Below are 20,402 nucleotides of genomic sequence, written 5' to 3'. Positions count from 1 at the left end.
GGACGGGGGTCAGTTCGGACGTGATCTCCCCATGTGCTTGAGCCTCCTCGATGCACCTAACGGAGTCAGGGCCCAAAGCTGTTTTTAGCGACTCGATGGCTTCGGCCGCGCGGCGGACGTCGGCTGAATTTAGGCGCCGCGCCAGCGTGCCTGGCACCATCCAGCCCGCTCCTCCGCCATTGAGCAGGTCCCTGACCCTGGTCACCTCACCAGCCACAGCCCTCTCTTCCGACCGTCACATAAAACCTCGGTCGTGGAGGTGCGGATTCCTGAGCAGCAGCTCCTGCAGGACGGCCGCCACTCCAGCCGGCGGAGAGCTGCGCTTGGTGGAGACTTTGTTCCAGACCCTGATGAGTTCCTTGTAAAAGACAGGCAGCTCCCGGAGGGCGGTCCTGACACCCCCCAAGTTCACAAACAGGAGCTGCGTGTCGTAATTGAGGTCGCGCTGCTGGCGGAAGAAATACGTCGCCAGAGCACACCACCTAGGAGGGGGCTCGACGTAAAGGTATCTCTGCAGGGTCTGAAGACGGAAAGTCGCGAGCTGGGCGCTGACGCACACCAACGACTGACCGCCCTCCTCAAGTGGGAGACTCAAGACCGCGGCAGAGACCCAGTGCTTCCTGTTGTTCCAGAAGAAGTCCACCAGCTTCTTCTGTATTTTGGCGACAAACGCAGGGGGAGGGGTCAAAGTGACCAGCCGGTACCACAACATTGCGGCCACCAGCTGGTTTATGACTAGCGCTCGACCCCTGTAGGACAGCACTCGGAGCAGTCCTGTCCAGCGCCCTAGGCGAGCGCCGACCTTGGCCTCCAGCTCCTGCCAGTTCGCCGCCAGGCTTCCTTGTGCATGAAACTCTTTTTGGAGTTTATCTGCAAAACAAAAAACATTAAACCGTGCCACCCGACCTGGGTGACACACCAGACATTTACAAGGCCCCTTTTTTTCTTCTCCTTTTTTTTGGTTATTTTTTTGTGTTTTTCTTTCTTTTTTTTTGGGCACTAAAATCACAATTTTTCCCCAGTGCCCCCTATAAAAGGGGAGGGCGACACTAAAAGCACCGGCAATTAAATCAAATTAAACCCTAAAATGTAAAATCAAATTAAAATTTGGTTGCCCGGCGTGATGATGCACTCCACTCCCTCCGGTGCCCACCTCTCGCGGAAGGCTCCTTGTGCATGAAACTCTTTTAGGAGTCTACCTGCAAAACATAAACAACATTAAACTGTGCCACCCGACCTGGGTGACACAGCAGACATTTTCAAGCCCTTTTTTTTTTTTTTTTTTTTTTTTTTGGCGCTAAAATCAAATTTTTCCAGTGCCCCCTATAAAAGGAGAGGGGGACACTAAAAACACCGGCAATTAAAACAAATTAAACTTTAAAACGTAAAATCAAATTAAAATTTGGTTGCCGGGCGTGATGATGCACTCCAGTCCCTCCGGTGCCCACCTCTCGCGGAAGGCCGCGAGCGTACCGGTGGACACCGCGTGCTCCATCTCCAAGGACACCCTGGATCGGATGTAAGAGCGGAAGAGAGGCAGGCAGTCAGGTTGAACGACCCCCTCGACCGCCCGCTGCCTGGACCGGCTGATGGCACCCTTGGCCGTGCCCAGGAGCAGTCCTACGAGGAGGCCCTCAGACCTACCCGCTCCCCTCCGCACAGGGTGCCCAAAGATCAGGAGAGTGGGACTGAAGTGCAGCCAGAATTTCAGGAGCAGCCCCTTCAAATAGTGGAACAGGGGCTGCAACCTTGTGCATTCAATAAAAACATGGAACACGGACTCCTCCAGACCGCAGAAATTGCAGGCGGCTTGGGAGTCCGTGAACCGGCTTAAAAATTTGTTGCACGGCACTGCTCCGTGCACCACCCTCCAGGCCAAGTCCCCGATGAATAGTGGGAGGACCCCTGCGTAGAGTGCCCTCCATCGGGGACCCCCGCCTCCTCCGGACGGCAAGATGGTACGCCATGGCGTGTCCGGACGGCCGGCGAGGATGGCAAAGTTGAGGGTGTGCAGGAGCAGCCCGTACAGGAAACCCCTCCGCGCGGAACTGAAAGGCACGGAGGGGATTTCCCCGAGGCGGCTCAAGTTGTGAGGCGCCGGTCCCCGAGGGAGGTTCCGGGGTTTGGCGCCGATGAGGAATTCCGTCCGGACGGGGGTCAGTTCGGACGGGATCTCCCCACGTGCTTGAGCCTCCTCGATACACCTAACGGAGTCAGGGCCCAGAGCTGTTTTTAGCGACTCGATGGCATCGGCCGCGCGGCGGACGTTGGCAGAATTTAGGCGCCGCGCCAGCGTGACTGGCGCCATCCAGCCCGCTCCTCCGCCATCGAGCAGGTCCCTGACCCTGGTCACCTCACCAGCCACAGCCCTCTCTTCCGACCGCCACATGGAGCCTCGGCCGTGGAGGTACGGATTCCCGAGCAGCGGTTCCTGCAGGACGGCCGCCACTCCAGCCGGCGGAGAGCTGCGCTTGGTGGAGACTTTGTTCCAGACCTTGATGAGTTCCCTGTAAAAGACAGGCAGCTCCCGGAGGGCGGTCCTGGCACCCCCCAAGTTCACAAACAGGAGCTGCGTGTCATAATTGAGGTCGAGCTGCTGGCGGAAGAAATACCTCGCCAGAGCACACCACCTAGGAGGGGGCTCGACGTAAAGGTATCTCTGCAGGGTCTGAAGACGGAAAGTCGCGAGCTGGGCGCTGACGCACACCAACGACTGACCGCCCTCCTCAAGTGGGAGACTCAAGACCGCGGCAGAGACCCAGTGCTTCCTGTTGTTCCAGAAGAAGTCCACCAGCTTCTTCTGTATTTTGGCGACAAACGCAGGGGGAGGGGTCAAAGTGACCAGCCGGTACCACAACATTGCGGCCACCAGCTGGTTTATGACTAGCGCTCGACCCCTGTAGGACAGCACTCGGAGCAGTCCTGTCCAGCGCCCTAGGCGAGCGCCGACCTTGGCCTCCAGCTCCTGCCAGTTCGCCGCCAGGCTTCCTTGTGCATGAAACTCTTTTTGGAGTTTATCTGCAAAACAAAAAACATTAAACCGTGCCACCCGACCTGGGTGACACACCAGACATTTACAAGGCCCCTTTTTTTCTTCTCCTTTTTTTTGGTTATTTTTTTGTGTTTTTCTTTCTTTTTTTTTGGGCACTAAAATCACAATTTTTCCCCAGTGCCCCCTATAAAAGGGGAGGGCGACACTAAAAGCACCGGCAATTAAATCAAATTAAACCCTAAAATGTAAAATCAAATTAAAATTTGGTTGCCCGGCGTGATGATGCACTCCACTCCCTCCGGTGCCCACCTCTCGCGGAAGGCTCCTTGTGCATGAATCCCAAAAAGTTAGTTTGCAGGTGCAGCAGGTAATCAGGAAGGCGAATGGAATGTTGGCCTTCATTGCGAGAGGGATGGAGTACAAAAGCAGGGAGGCCCTGCTGCAACTGTATAGGGTATTGGTGAGGCCCCACCTGGAGTACTGCGTGCAGTTTTGGTCACCTTACTTAAGGAAGGATATACTGGCTTTGGAGGGGGTACAGAGCCGATTCACTAGGCTGATTCCGGAGATGAGGGGGTTACCTTATGATGATAGATTGAGTAGACTGGGTCTTTACTCGTTGGAGTTCAGAAGGATGAGGGGTGATCTTATAGAAACATTTAAAATAATGAAAGGGATAGACAAGATAGAGTCGGAGAGTTTGTTTCCACTGGTCGGGGAGTTGAGAAGGAATTTCTTCTCCCTGAGGGTTGTGAATCTGTGGAATTCTCTACCCAAGGAAGCAGCTGAGGCTAGCTCATTGAATGTATTCAAGTCACAGATAGATAGATTTTTAACCAATAAGGGAATTAAGGGTTATGGGGAGCGGGCGGGTAAGTGGAGCTGAGCCCACGGCCAGATCAGCCATGATCTTATTGAATGGCGGAGCAGGCTCGAGGGGCTAGATGGCCTACTCCTGTTCCTAATTCTCATGTTCTTATGTTCTTAAGTCAGGCAACCTGGGTAACAAGCATGGCAGGCAGATGAAAGGACCATGCATCAAACGTCAGGGAGTTGGACCAGCTTGTCCTTCTAACAGAGATACAGAGCAGGAGAAATAGTTTTTTATCGACCGGATACTAGAGACCTGCCAAGAATGTAGTGCAGACTTTGTGGAGAGGTGGCTGTATCAGTGAGTGCCACCTCTTTGAACCACAGGGCTCCTTTGCAAGTGCAAAATGTAGTCGAAGGAACTCACCAGAACTGACAAGGTAAACCACTACAGTATATGTGTTGCACTCCTTCATTCATTACCCTCACAGCTTCAGAGATGTCAGAGGTGAAAGTGGAATTTGACAGTGTGGGAAGGGCAGAGTCTCTGCATATATCAGCCCCAGTCACAGATCTCTGAGGCCCTACTCTAAAAAGGATGTTGGATAAGCAGAACAATCACATGCAGACACTGAGAACTATCTTGGAGGACCACAGCAGATGGCAGTGGTCACGGCAGAGTCCAACGTCATCCTCAGTGCCAATATCCAAGACGGATTCAACATCATACAGGACTGCCTGGTGAGTGTGATAGCACCATGAACATCTGCATCTGTTACACCTATAGAGAGACCTCTAGTCTAGTCAGTGCATCCACAATGGATACTTAGATTACTAGCCTTCAAGCCTTCAGGTCCGTTTAGAGAGAACGATGGAAAGTGGCCTCCAATAGTTTCAGGTGGTCATCTTTCAGGTCTTCAGGACCTACCTGATACTGTCAGGTTTTCCCTGATGCTGATCATTGAGCACTCGGTCCAAGACACAGCACAAGTGGCATGGCTAGAATTCACCTTCGTGATGCTGTCCTCTCTCCTGCTGACAGCTCATCTGATCATTTTGGCCAGGTCCCTCAGATCCCTGCTCATGTAGATGTCAACATAAGAACATAAGAAATAGGAGCAGGAGTAGGCCATATGGCCCCTCGAGCCTGCTCCGCCATTCAATACGATCATGACTGGTCCGATCTTGGACTCGGGTCCACTTCGCCGCCCGCTCCCCATAACCCCTTATCGTTTAAGAAACTGTCTATTTCTGTCTTAAATTTATTTAATGTCCCAGCTTCCACAACTCTCTGAGGCAGCAAATTCCACAGTTTCACAACCCTCTGAGAGAAGAAATTTCTCCTCATCTCAGTTTTAAATGGGCAGCCCCTTATTCTAAGATTATGTCCTCTAGCTCTAGTCTCCTGTTGTGCAAGCGGCAATTCCACTACACTTGCGACTAGTAGTTGCCTGCGACGGTTCCTGAGTTAAATACCAAATTACACACAAGACAAATTACAGTATTAAGTTCGTTTAATACAGGAAAAGTACAAGACTCACCACTTATATTCTATAGTTACTCAATACAAAAGAAATACAAGACTCACTACTTATACTCTTATTTAACTCTGCTTACCTCTGCAGAAAAGTCGTTCCAAAAGGTGTTCCTCTCCACTCGAAATACTCTGTTTAACTCAACATACTCTCATAGTTACCCAATACGTTCCGGGTGATTAATCCAGTCCTGACAATGTTCCTTCAAGGGTCGCTCCCTGGTTCCTGTTTCTGTCGAGTTCTCGCTACGGACTATCCAAACGTGTCCATTTTTATACCTTTTTGTCCCTTTGTTAACCATATGGGTTGCTACTAATTGCCTGCTTGTTTCTACAAGATACAGAGACATTCTGCTGTTATCTCAACTTGTCTCTCGCCTCCAAAAGTTATTACCAAGTTGGGAGTCTCCCTTCCCATGTGTGACCACTATCTTGATCCATTGAATTCTTTCTTATCACCCCCCTGCTGTGGCCACAGCTGGTCCTGTGATGGTGGGTAACTCCCTCTTGTCCATTGGTCTTCAATCTGTTATTCCTAGCCTGACCCTTTGTTCGGTCATTAGCAATTGCTGGAACTTTGTTAATTGGCATTCAGTATTTGGATTTATTATCCCGTGACTTTCCCTGATGATTTACAACTCTACCTCATCCCTTATCTCATTGACCCTGAGGTTAACGCCTGCTTATTTTTTGTGCAAGAGAGCTTGTTAGTTTTTTAGATCCCAGGTCTGAACTAACTTCTTAATCCTTTCTGATATTTCCACACTCCCCTATCAGTGGAAACATCATCTCTGCATCCACCTCGTCAAGCCCCCTCATAATCTTATATGTTTTGATAAGATCCCTTCTCATTCTTCTGAATTCCAATGAGTAGAGGCCCAACCTACTCAACCTTTCCTCATGTCAAACTCTTATCTCCGGAATCAACTTAGTGAACCTTCTCTGAACTGCCTCCAAAGCAAATATATCCTTTCGTAAATATGGAAACCAAAACTGCACACAGTATTCCAGGTGTGGCCTCACCAATACCCTGTATAACTGCAGCAATATTTCCCTACTTTTATACTCCATCCCCTTTGCAATAAAGGCCAAGATTCCATTGGCCTCCCTGATCACTTGCTGTACTTGCATACTGTCCTTTTGTGTTTCATGCACTCGTTCCCCAGGTCCTGCTGTACTGCGGCACTTTGCAATCTTTCTCCATTTAAATAATAACTTGCTCTTTGATTTTTTTCTGCCAAAGTGCATGGCCTCACACTTTCCAATATTATAATCCATCTGCCAAATTTTTGCCCACTCACTTAGCCTGTCTATGTCCTTTTACAGATTTTTTGTGTCCTCCTCACACATTGTTTTTCCTCCCATCTTTGTATCGTCAGTAAACTTGGTTACATTACACTCGGTCCCTTCTTCCAAGTCGTTAATATAGATTGTAAATAGTTGGGGTCCCAGCACTGATCCCTGCGGCACCCCACTAGTTACTAATTGCCAACCCGAGAATGAACCATTTATCCCGATTCTCTGTTTTCTGTTAGTTAGCCTATCCTCTATCCATGCTAATATATTACCCCCAACCCTGCGAACTTTTATCTTGTGCAGTAACCTTTTATGTGGCACCTTGTCAAATGCCTTCTGGAAGTCCAAATACGCCACATCCACTGGTTCCCCTTTATCCACCCTGTTTGTTACACCCTCAAAGAATTCCAGTAAATTTGTCAAACATGACTTCCCCTTCATAAATCCATGTTGACTCTGCCTGACCGAATTTTGCTTTTCCAAATGTCCTGCTACTGTTTCTTTAATAATGCACTCCAACATTTTCCCAACCACAGATGTTAGGCTAACTGGTCTATAGTTTCCTGCTTTTTGTCTGCCTCCTTTTTTTAAATAGGGGTGTTAGATTTGTAGTTTTCCAATCTGCCGCATGTCAAGGTACAGACCAAGCTGCCCATGCATCTGCAGTCATGGTGTAGCCTTCTGAAGTGTCCTCCTGTGGACTCAGGAGCCAGGTTTCTTTTTAAATAATCTTTGCTATTTAGTTGAAGCCCAGTAACTCATTGTAACATTATGCATCACGGCATTTTTGCATTTGTAAGTCATATACAAGCTTTGAATAGGATTTAATGAGATTTTGATACATTCAACAGTCAAAGAGAAGGCAGCTGAGCTCCTCATTGGGGTGTGTGGGAGGAAATATCTCAGGCGACATGTAGGGGCAGGGATTCAGTAGTAGGCCTCCGATTCTCATTTTTCCTGGTCCACTGCACTGGCACCACCCAAGAACAAGTTTGCCTGAGCAAAATTAGAATCGACTCCAAACCCTTTGCAAAATTTTGGTCACTTGTTTTGTCAATAGAGTAAAATGGTGGCACTTCCGACACACGTTGCATGTCGAGAGCCGTACCATCCGGTGATGTCACGGTGTGGTGCCGCTCAGTCAGCTTGGCATGCAACCATACTATATCTAATAACAGTGCAATATTGTCAGTGTGCTTACATTCAAGTTGTTCTGTCTGACGTCACAAATCCTAAGAATGACCTTTGGCCTATTTGATCTTATCCTTTTGGAATACCAAACTTAAGTCTATACAGTTCTGCAGCCTCCACTAAGCTGATAGGGTTAGCTTAATATGGGCGGTACAGACCGGTTGGGCTGAGTGACCTGTTTCTGTGATGTAGATTCGATGTAGTTCTATGTAACCGAGGATGCAGCATTTTTGACAGCTTCTCAATAGGGCTCACCTTTCTTTCAGCTCCTGGGCCTTCTGCTTCCAAAGGAACCATCTTACTATCGCCCCAGCCCAATTTTACGAGGGTGTAAATTTCAATATGGTGACATCTTCAAAACTGCCACCGGTTAAGAGGTGAGCTTTTATGATCAGGAACAGTGACATATGTTGCAAGCGCTCTCCAACAAATGGTTAAAAAGAGGAGTGGCAGCTGGGCACAATTTCTCACTGACTGAAGGCCTCGAGTCTGACGGATTTGAGTGTGCAATTTAGCGGGCAACTGAGTGGCTCCACCCCGTGACGTCAACAGGATGGCACGGCTCCCAGCATGCAACGTGTGGTCGGAAGTGCCGCCATTTTATTCTATTGACAAAACAAGTGACCGAAATTTTTGCGGAGGGTTTGGAGTCGGTTCTAATTTTGTGTTTTCCCCCCCCCCCCCCCCACCTCCTCCCCGCTTTCTGTTTTCCGCGGACTGGGGGTGTGTATGTGTGTGTGTGTGTGTGAGCGCGCGTGTGTTTAAAAAAAAAACGATAGGACGGCATCGGCTTTAAGTTTTCATGTTTCGAACGGGCCTCTCTTCACAAAATTCACCGCAGGAGGTGCGACAACAGGCTGATGTTAGTCCGAGGAAGCGAAAGTTAGCCGAGGCCGGCGAGTTCGAGCACCAGCACCAAACACCCCAGCAAGCCCAGCTCTTCCCCTCCGCCCCCAAGTCTTCCTCCTCCACCTGCTGCAACCACCAGCTCCAGAAGAGAGTCAAGTTCGACGACTCGCTGGACTTTGTTGGACTCGATGTGATGATGGCGGAGGAGCAGAGAAAAAGCAGCGGCTGCTCCGTGTTAACGGGGCATGCCAACGGCCTGACCAAATCCACCACCTTCGCCAACAACAAGCCGGGGACGGCTAAAAAATTAGTTATTAAAAATTTCAAAGGTATAAATAACAGGACATCTTACAATAGTTTTGCAATTGGGACCTTCAAGTCTGCAATTTTGGAATTCTGTTTTAAAAAGCATCCTTTAAAAATCCATTGAACCCTCCATACATTTTCTTCAGTTAGTGCACATGTAAAAGGAGATCTGCAAGCCTTTAAAACAATTTAGTCGTCATAATTTAGTTTTCCAGTCCCTTTTTTTAATTGTCCCAAAGATCATTTTTGTTTAGTCTACAGTTGCATAAAAGGCAAGATGAAACTCTTCACATTTTTGATCAGTTTGCAGGCAATGATCACTGCAGAATAGTTTTATTACAACCTTTTTTTGTAAACCTTCAAGATAAAATGTTACCTGCGTATTTGATAAATCTGATTTATAAGTCTTGAAAAAGTCATCTAATTGACACTGAATGTCTTCCTTGTTTATATTTTTAAACTCCACTACTACCCTTATAAGAGTGAGATATATATTTTAAATCTGAACTGTTACACTAAAAATATGATTTTGCTGTTTATAACCCCCTAACAATTGATTGTGCGCCACTGGTGAAGTTCTTGAGCAATTATAGTTCAGGCTTAGTATCTTTAGGAGTAAGGTTCACTGATGATTTACTTGGGTATAGTAGATGAAAATGGCATGTTTTATGTGTTTATAAAGGAAGTAGTATGATAGATCATTGTATTTTAAATGTGGTAATGCTAGGCAATACTTAAACCCCTTATGCGGAATACAGGAAATAGTGGAAATTATACTGATATTTATACTGATATATTTGCTTGTTTTCCCATTATTCAGTCGGAAAGAAATGATTGGTAATAGTAACTTCCTTTCCCTCCATTTATCAGCCATTTTTACATCCTAAATGAGATCAACTAACTCAGCACAGACAAGGGTCAAATCTGGGATATTTTGATCCTTAAGGCTGAAATGGGATGGCAGCTTTGGAGTCAATTGTAGCACTCATACTATAGGGCTGGTTGAGATTAGTTAATTTAATATAAGTTGGATATTGAACTGGTGATCATCCTGGCCTCCAGTTTTGAATCTTTATGAAGTGTATGTTCTGAGTGGTCAGGTTGGCAAATGAACAAGGGTAATCATAATTTAGCTATGTTTAAATTGGATGGCCACCCATGTTGGCTCAATTGGGAAAGACAGCATGTTAAAGAGCCATTAAAGATATTCCCACGGTTGATTCGTTCTCTGTGCAATAACCAGCCAGCCATCTCAATCTACTACATACATGAGAAATGACCTCTTGGGCAAGGCACCTCTAGTCCTGTCCCCCTACCAAGAATTGGAACAGGGGTGAAATTGGCAAATAAAGGATAACATATAGCTATGTTTACAGGAAAGGGACAGAACTTTCTGTGAAATAGTTAATCTATATTGTAGCTTTTTTATGTTTGTCAAAGTAATGCTTCTCACAGTGGATGCTGCAGTATAATGTGGCAGGAGAGTATGGTACTCAGCATTTTGAGAAGAATATTTGGGGAAAAAAAAACAATTTATGGCCCATGTCTAGTGTTGTCCAATACTATTGAAAATCTAGATGTGGCTAATTGCATTTCTAATTAGTAAATTAAAAATGAGTAATACACACCGTCTTTGGACATGTGATCTCAATACTCAAATGCTTTCTGTACATTTGTTGGTAAAATGGTAAGACTAAAAGCAGAGTGCACAAATGTTTTTTTTAGTTGAGTGCTTTACTGACTTGGTTATTGAATGGCGTAGATGTTAAGTAAACATGTGAAGTAAATTTACCTCTATATTGTGTGAGCATATGCAAACGATTTTCTATTGAAATTAGTGGATGTGGCTAAAAATGGCACCGCAACCACAACTGTGGCTAGTCAGTGATTTTTATTGAACAACACGAACCTAGTCCCAATAAGAAATACATAAAAAGAAAAGTCATTGTACCCGAGTAGAGAATTGCTCCCTTTTGTGCATGGATGTAGGCTGCTTGAGATGTGTTGGGAGTCCCGGCCATAAAATATAGTTTTGAGTAGTGGCTGCCTTTTTGGGGATATTGAGATTAGGTTAACACCCGCTCTTGGTCCTGGATGTCAAACTTGGAGCACTAATACAACTTTAAAATATCCTCTAGTGGGTTAAACTTTGAGACCTGACGGTGAACTTTTTAGTTGTGCCAGGATTAGTGCCTCAGAAAAGGAAGGATGCTGAATACTGCTCAGTAATGAGAATTGTCTGCAGTATCAGTTGCTTGAATTATGTGCTTCCTCAAATGACTTAATTGCACACTCTAGTGTGGAGCTGAGCCACAAGATCAGGCAGATCCCAGTTTAATCTTTGATCCATGCTGACTTTTCTGGTTGTCAGGAAGGATAACACAATTGGTGTTGGTTGCTCTTTTGGTGGGGTGGGGGGGAGAATCAATTTGGACTCCCCCTCCCGATTACTGTCCAGTGATTGCTTCTAGAAACCACACAGTTGTGAACCTCTGGGAATGACGTGACTGCAATTCCGCCCCCAACTCCCCTCCACTGACAGCCTGATGACTCACTTTATAGCCTTGCTCGCAAATTATGGCAAATTATAGCAAAGCTTACAATTGTATTCCAACAAGAATCAGTACCTTTGGGTGAGGGAAGAGCGAGAACTATGAAAGGAATTAACTGAATATATTGCTCTTGCTTAGGTACCTATCATTGTTGGTCTCCAGCAGGCTGCATTCTCACTAAAAAAAAAAAATTGGCAAGTTTCATTGGGAAGAGAAACTGGAGAGAATGATTTGAGCCACATACATAGTACTTGGAAGAAGTGGTACTGGTGAGAGCATTTTGAGATGAAGTAAGAATATCAGACTACATTGCCTTCAGTGTGACTTTACCGTGTATAAGTACCAGTACACTGAGGCTAGCAACAACTTTGATTTTCTATATATGGTTATTGTACTAATATAGGATTCTTTTCAAAATATTTTGGTGTGCTCCACTGCTGAGTTGATAAAGTATCCTGACTGACATGGTCCCATTTCTCACCCCGCCCCACCCCAAATCAAAAAATTATCAAGCGTTTACGATTTCAGGTCAGTGCTGTATTCTTCTGCCACTCTCCACCATAGCTGACGGAGTACTAAGGGTGCTGCTGAGCTGTTAAGCATGTGCAGAATAAGGCAATTGTCATCATTACAGTAAAACAGCTTAGATCTGACAAAGTTCTTCAACTAAGGTCCAGAAGTACAAGCTTAAATTATTAGCAGTAATTCCTTTGTCATTGTTGTGCTTTATCGAGAATTGCCATTCCAATTTTACTCTGTAATTAAGGCAAATTGAGAGAAACTGTCTTTATCTTCTTTCCTTTGGTGGTGAGATTTTCTCCAAGTAGTATAGGATCGTCAAAACTATGCAGTCCACCTGTCTGCTGCCAATCACTCATTCCTTCAATATCTAATCAATTCTCCTGTATGTTTTTCCACACTATCTGCCTGTACCTCCATTCCATGCATTCACCATTCTGTTTAAAGTAATTAAGTCTGTGCATGTCTCCTCTTGGCTTGAGATATTGTCTGTGCTCTAGAGTTTGTGACAATTTGAGTATTGGGGTTACATTTAATTATTTTTATTTATATATTTCCTTAAGAATTTTGAATAATATTTTCCAGTGTAAGTAATTCTAGACTCTGCAACCCCTTCTCAAGCTTGGTACCAGTTTGATTGCCCTATTCTGCACTGTCTTCAATACCTTGATCGCCTTGACAGCTACCAGAATTGTATATAATATTCTAGATTGGACTGTATCAGTGCTTTGTACAGATTTCACTTCCTGGGATTTGTATTCTATACCTTTAGCAAGATGCATCCCACAGTCCATTTAGCTTTTCTTTATGCATGTGCATAAACACGAGGTATTAGCTATGGCTCAGTGATAGCACTCTCACCTCTGCATTAGAAGGTTGTGGGTTTAAGTTCACTCCAGCAACTTGAGCACATAATCTAGGCTGAACCAGTACTGAGGGAGTGCTGCACTGTCAGAGGTGTGCCGACTTTTGAATGAGATGTTAAGTTGAGGTCCTGGTTTTCATGCTCAGTTGGACGTAGAAGACCTCAAGGCACTATTCGTAGGGGTTTTCCACTGGTGCTCTGATCAACATTTATCCCTCCATTGAAACCATGAAAAGCAAAATAACGGTAATTTATATCATTGTTATTTACAAATTGGCTTGCAACAGTGACTACAAAATATTTAATTGGCTGTGAACCACTTTGGGATGTCCTGAGCCTGTGAAAGCTTCTACAGTCCCCACTGCTTATAGTGGGCACATTCGTGATGGCCAAGATAAAATAGTTTGGTCTGTATATAGGGGCCTGTTAACATTAGAAGTTTCTTTACTCACGGAATAGTTCCTCCCAAAACAGCAGCTCATGACTGCAATGCTGACACCTCCCACTCATTCGCTCTCTCTCTCTTTACCCCCCCCCCCCCCCCACCCCCCAAAAAAAAAAATTTGGAATGCCTGACTCCTGCTAGAAAGCTGTTTAAATATCATAGGAAGCCAGTAATAACATTAATCTAACTTAGACTTTCACATACATCACACTGACTACACAGTTCTCTGATTACCACCTCCCAGTTCATGCTAGCACTGTTCTTCCTGATTCTCCCTTTACCTGTTGCTCCGGAGGATTTGAAACTTTCCTGCATGCTGTCAGTAGTAGTTTTTGTAGATCAGAAATTCCTATACGCAACATATGGCAGATATTGGATTCCCAAAGTAGCAGCATCAGGTAGTGGAAGGGAAAAATTAAAGGGCTCCATTGACTTCAATCCGCAAAGGCAGACACTGTCTAAAACAGGTAGCTGAAACGTATACAGAACTGGATGTTAATGCGCCTCTGAAATCTGTATCAACATTTAAATTATTGATCAGGAGTTGTAGAAATCTATGAAGCCTAGAAATTTTTGTTAATATAAAGCATTTCAATTATGCAATATTATTAAGCGATAGGCTTTTAATTTGAAGACAGGTTGTCTGAGTAAGCACAGCTGTTTCTGCCCGAAATAAACGGAGCACTTAAGACGCTACAACTGGCATGTTTGAAATTGAAATAGAGATCAGTTATACCTTTTTGCTTGTTTGATCCCCCTCCCCAAATTTGATGCGATTTGCAAATGTTTCTGTCCTCATGTTCAGATCACTTTTTGTAAACTAAACAGCAGTGACCCAGCACTGATCCATGTAGCATCCTGCTGGTAATGTTGATGCCGTTCCATCAGTGTAATTTTCAAAAATGTTTCTGTCTCCCATCGTTTCCATTCTGCCTGCTTATTTTTGTTCCTCATGGGTCTGCCTTCATTTTGGTGTCATTTGGATTGCAATCTGAACATGTACTAGTGGGTGTGTGAAATTTATATAGAATTTGTCCTTCCAAACTCGTATTGTGCCCGGAGAGAGCATTTTGAGCTGTATAACATTAAGGTGAATTGCTGATGGTTCCAGGTTTATTGTTGATAACTGTAGGAGCAATTTGATGTGATAAATGAGGTATTGTGCATAACAATAAAGAGTGTTAGTTTAAGTGCATTTAAAAAAAAAAATCTGTACTTTCAAATAGATCATGCTACAACATTGAAGTTTTAGCCTTCAAACTTAGAGGGAATGAAGTTTGTTTAATTACTATATGCTATAAAATTATTTTGAATTCAGCCATGGCAAAAATCAGTTTGATTTTGTAGTTTGTAAAAGGAAGCAAGAATACTAATGGTTTGAAATGCTCAGTAATCTCAACGTGCAGTAGAGTTTGTGATAAAACATCTGAGATTTTGTGTTGCATGAAATGTTTTATCTTTTGAGACTAGATGATCTGTTCAGAGCTGCAGCCATTGGATTTTCTCACAACTATTATCATTGTTTATATCATTTGAATTTTATCAATGAGGAGGATGATCATAGACCTCAGGAGGACAAACAGATTGGTTAAATGGGCAGACACATGGCAGATGAAATTTAACGTAGAGAAGTGTGAGTTGTTACATTTTGGTGAGAAGAATGGAGAGAGGCAATATAAACTAAATGGTACAACTTTAGAGGGAGATGCAGGAACAGAGCGACCTGGGGGTCTACACACACACATCTTTGAACGTGGCAGGACAAGTTGAGAAGGTTGTTTAAAAAGGCATATGTGATTCCTGGCTTGAAAATAGTGGAATGGAGTATAAAAGCAAGGTTGCTAAACCTTTATAAAACACTGGTTAGACCTCAGCTGGAGTATTGTGTTCAATTCTGGGCACCACACTTTAGAAAGGATGTCAAGGCCTCTGAGTGTGCAGAAAGGATTTACCAGAATGGCACCAGTGATGAAGGACTTCAGTTGTGTGGAGAGACTGGAGAAGCTAGGGTTCTGCCTAGAACAGAGAAGGTTAAGAGGAAATTTGATGGAGGTGTTCAAAATCATGAATGGTTTTGAAAGAGTAAATAAGGAGAAACTGTTTCCAGTGGCAGAAGGGTCAGTAACCAGAGGTTGCAGATTTAAGGTGATTAACAAAAGAACCAGAGGCAACATCGTGAAAAAGTTTTTATTCAGCGAGTTGTTGTGATCTGGAATGCACTGTCTGAAAGGGTGGTGGAAGCAGATTCAACAGTAACGTTCAAAAGGGAATTGAAACAAATTATAGGGGAAAAGTAAGGGAGTGGGATTAAGTGGCTAGTTCTACCAAAGAGTTGACACAGGCTCAATGGGCTGAATGGCCTCCTTCTGTGCTGTATCATTATATGATTCTGGAACCACAGTACACACACACTTTTGGACTCCTCTGTCATCTGGATGGCTGCTTGAGAAACCTGACATCAGTGATCAAAATGTAATTTTTTTTTCTTTGCATTATGTGGTGAATGAATGCCTCATGGATGAACTGTGGCCTGTTCTTGGCTTTGTGGGAACTTGCATGCACTTGTGCAGTTATTAAAATAACTAAGCAATTGTTTTTCACTTTCTAGGTGTGAGTGCTTTGCAAGAGAGTTATTTTATTTTGCTTCAGTGAAATGTAATGCAATAATCACAAACTTTCCAGTACTGGAGGTTTCAAGGTAAATTGGGGGACTCCTTGTACTTCATCTTAAGTGGCCATTCAGCCTATTTAATGAATGTCAGCAACTTTGGTGCACGGCATTACAACCAAGCCTGATTCTGTCCTCGCTCTATGTTCACAACTGGGCATTTTGCAGGGGGATCATTGGATAGCATAAACTGAGGATTCAACCCAGGAGCTTCTCTTATCTGCCCGTGCTACGAAAAATAGCATGCCAGAGATGACTTAATCTAGCTGTTTTTTCCCATGTATGGGAATAAAGCTACATAATTTCCCTATGTTTGCTGTGTTAATGGGGTATGATTTGTTGCACCCATAACAATAGACCATGTTTCTTTATCACTCTGCGTCTCTGTTTTCTCCCCCTCCACCCTGCCAGTTCCCAGTTAGGATGCAAGGCCACGTGCCCTCTGGTACCTCAGTCCCAAGTGACGATTATTATTAATTTTTCACCTTAGACAATGTGTTGATAGGTTTATGACTGGCATAGCCATCCTGATCGTGAGCTTACCTAACGCCCACGTATCGGTTATGTTTGAAACAGGAGCCATGCCTTAATTTACCCCACCTGTACCTAGTCCAGGAGGAGAAAAGGTCAGTTAGCGTGCTCCTTGCTGAAAAGGAAAAGGAGACTTGCATTTATACAGTGCCTTTCACAACCTCAGGATGCCCCAAAGCTCTTTATAGCTAATGAAGTAAATGTATTTTTTGAAGTCTTGTAATGTAGGAAATGCGGCAGCCAATTTGTGTACAACAAGGTCCCACAAACAGCAATGTAATAATGCCCAGATAATCTGTTTGTGATGTTGATTGACAGATAAATATTGGCCAGAATACGAGAGATAACTCCCCTGCTCATCTTAGAAATAGAGAGATCTTTTACGTCCACCTGAGGGGGCAGACGGCACCTACAACAGTGCAGCACTCTCTCAGTACTGCATTGTAGTGTTAGCCTAGATTTTTGTGCTCAAGTTTCTGAAGTGGACTTGAACCCACAGCCTTCTTACTCAGGCGAGAGTACTACCAACTGAGCCATGACTGAGATCGAGACAGAGTACTGACATACCTGGGACAGCTCTTCTCGTGTCTCATGCATTGCTGAATAGGAAACAAGAACATCTGTATAGAAAAAAATCAGTCTGTCTCAACCCACTCTCCATTTGAAATGTGCCATTATTTTATTGATGTAATTTGGTCAGTGCTCCCCTGAACTTCCCTTCTCATTCCATGTGAACTCAAAATGATGTTCAACATCCTCTGCTCCTTCTTGCATCCTCACTGTGTTGAAATCAGGACTTCTCACATGGTCTCTTATTACTCTTCTTCCCAAATTTCAGAAGTGGAATTCCTTACCTACCTTACTCTTTCCTTCCTCCCACAATCTTCAGGCTTGTAAAACCCAAAGCTTGGGATTATGAAATTATTACTTCTTGATTTGCCTTGCTGTTTACTCTTTTGAACCTTGGTGGTATATTGCACTATTTGCCTTGGCCTTTTATCTTGGATACATTGACAATCAAACCTGAGACTTTCTAATCTGTACGGTTCAATTACACACGGTCCTTACCAACTGAGGCATTGGGGAGTCTTGTAACGTCCCTATTTTAAAAAAGAGGCAGACAGAAAGCAGGAAACTATAGACCGGTTAGCCTGACATCTATCGTTGGGAAAATGCTGGAGTCCATTATTAAGGAAGCAGTAGCAGGACATTTGGAAAAGCATGATTCAATCGAGCAGAGTCAGCATGGTTTTATAAAAGGGAAATCATGTTTGACAAACTTGCTGGAGTTCTTTGAGAATGTAACGAGCAGGGTGGATAAGGGGGAACCAGTGGATGTGTATTTGGATTTCCAGACGGCATTCGATAAGGTGCCACATTAAAGGTTACTGCACAAGATAAAAGCTCAGAGTTGGGGGTAATATATTAACATGGATAGAGGATTGGCTAACTAACAGAAAACAGAGAGTCGGGATAAATGGCAACCAGTAACTAGTGGGGTGCCGCAGGGTCCTTTAACTATTTACAATCTATATTAATGACTTGGATGAAAGGGCCGTGTGTAATGTAGCCAAGTTTGCTGCTGATACAAAGATGGGTGGAAGGGCAAATTGTGTGGAGGACACAAGAAATCTGCAAAGGGATATAGATGGTCTGAGTGAGTGGGCAAAAATTTGGCAGATGTAGTATAATGTGGGAAAATGTGAAGTTATCCACTTTGGCAGGAAAAATAGAAAAGCAAATTATAATTTAAATGGAGAAAGATTGCAAAGTGCTTCAGTACAGAGGGACCTGGGGTCCTTGTGCATGAAACACAAACAGTTATTATGCAGGTACAGCAAGTAATCAGGAAGGCAAATGGAATGTTGGCCTTTATTGCAAGGGGGATGGAGTATAAAAGCAGAGAAGTCCTGCTACAACTGTACAGGGTATTGGCGAGGCCACACCGAGAGTACCGCGTACAGTTTTGGTCTCCGTATTGAAGGAAGGATTGTTCAGAGAAGGTTCACTAGGTTGATTCTGGAGATGAGGGGGTTGACTTATGAAGGTAGGTTGGGCCTATACACATTGAAGTTCAGAAGAATGAGAGGTGATCTTATTGAAACATATAAGATAATGAGGGGGCTTGACAAGGTGGATGCAGAAAGGGTATTTCCACTCCTAGGGGAAACTAAAACTAGGGGCATAGTCTCAGAATAAGGGGACCGTCTATTTAACACTGAGATGAGGAGGAATTTCTTCTGAGGTTTGTAAATCTATGGAATTCTCTGTCCCAGAGAGTTGTGGAGGCTGGGTCATTGAATATATTTAACGTGGAGACGGACAGATTTTTGAGCGATAAGGGAATAAAGGGTTATGGAGATCGGGCAGGGAAGTGGAGCTGAGTCCATGATCAAATCAACCATGATCTTATTAAATGGCGGAGCAGGCTCGAAGGAACAAATGGCCAACTCCTGCTCCTATTTCTTATGTTCTTATCTAGTGTCCTATATATTTAAAAGTTGCCTGTAGAGCGGCATGATTATTGTGATGATAAAAGCATACATTTTAGTTGCATTCAAATTTTAACATTGATTAAACCAGTCAGTGTTTCTTTTGAAATGTATGGACAGTTCCTCCACTGGCCCTCTGCCTTCGTGCCTTATTGATTCAGAGAAGGTCCCAAATTCAATTCTTAGTCTGTGTTTTATTAGTTGATTGCAGCCAGGGCAGCAGTTGCAATACTGCAATTGATCATCATGCTTCGGGGTTTGAGATGGGGGAAAAAAACCTAACAAAAGTTCTGTCACGCTATCCAATGTTAGAAAGTGTCCATTTCTGAACTTTTGATGAGAACAAGATAATGGCTTGGGTCTCATGCTGTTCACAGTTAACTAGTTTGCTAATACACTGTTTAAGCTCACACATGAAGAATGGTCACTTGGGCAAGGCACTGGAGGTTTGCTCGTGCTGAGGTACTGTCACCCAACATGGATCAACGCCTTCAGGATGGGTGGGAAGAAAGAGGAAGCAAATTGGGGCGAGGTTGAAGGAAAGTTGTATGTCACAGTGAGTGAATTTTGAGCAATATCTTATGTCTGGAAATAAATAACAATTTAACATAATGGCACCCTCTCTTATCGAGCTCCAAATATCCAGCATTTTGACTGCTGACTTGAGGTCCTGCGTGAGATATGGAAACATTGTAATTTTTTTATATTTCATCACTTTTCAATCTTCACATTTCTGGGAGAAATTGCAGAATTTATCATGTGTTTCTTTTGACTCATTTTCTGTTGCAGATAAACCTAAATTGCCTGATAATTACACCAATGAAACTTGGCAAAAACTGAAAGAAGCAGTTGAAGCAATTCAGAAGAGCACCTCAATCAAATACAATTTGGAGGAACTTTATCAGGTAATGGATACAGGTACCTGTTTTACATGAAATGGGATTACGTTGTTTTGAGAATAGGCAATCATTTTTATGTTATTTAACCACATTTTGTTGTGTCGCATGTGAAAATGCCAATTTTGTATCTACTGTATAATGAACACCACTGTCTCCAAAAAGAAATCAAATATTTTTCCCCCTCAATTTTTCCCCTCTTCTCTGAAGGTGCTGACTACTGATCAGTGCAAATAGCCCTCCAGGCAGTAATTGGGTGGTCTTGAAGTTAGGAGGTGAAAATCAGCAAAGGTCCCTTCTCCTGATCACGATCCAGTGAAAAGTTTGTGTGAAAGCAGAACAGAACTCCGCCACGATGCCATCAACAGTCAGAATAGCCTGCTGATCTGTATTGACTTGGCAAGAAAAATAGTAGAATCTGGTCCACTGAGATTTGAACTTTCAAACTTAGCAAAA

The 20,402-nt window shown here is 43.9% G+C and overlaps 2 protein-coding genes across 3 annotated transcripts in view; one reads left to right on the top strand and one right to left on the bottom strand.

The window, feature by feature from the left end:
* Positions 1–8,335, bottom strand: part of mcts1 (MCTS1 re-initiation and release factor) — a 64,575-nt gene extending 56,240 nt beyond the window's left edge. For both annotated transcript variants that reach the window (XM_070882666.1, XM_070882667.1), the window contains exon 1: positions 8,079–8,335. The gene's annotated coding sequence lies outside the window, so the exon portion shown is untranslated. The remainder of the gene's footprint in view (positions 1–8,078) is intronic.
* Positions 8,336–8,445: 110 nt separating this feature from the next.
* Positions 8,446–20,402, top strand: part of cul4b (cullin 4B) — a 97,104-nt gene continuing 85,147 nt past the window's right edge. Inside the window, exons 1-2 of the mRNA XM_070882665.1 lie at positions 8,446–9,001; positions 19,840–19,955. Coding sequence (XP_070738766.1) covers positions 8,626–9,001; positions 19,840–19,955 — 492 coding nt within the window. The 5' untranslated portion in view covers positions 8,446–8,625. The remainder of the gene's footprint in view (positions 9,002–19,839; positions 19,956–20,402) is intronic.

The sequence above is a fragment of the Pristiophorus japonicus genome, chromosome 6 (assembly GCF_044704955.1).
Source record: "Pristiophorus japonicus isolate sPriJap1 chromosome 6, sPriJap1.hap1, whole genome shotgun sequence".
NCBI classification, from domain to species: Eukaryota; Metazoa; Chordata; class Chondrichthyes; family Pristiophoridae; genus Pristiophorus; species Pristiophorus japonicus.
Note: the sequence above shows the minus strand (reverse complement) of the source record. Positions and strands in the feature narration are given on the sequence as shown.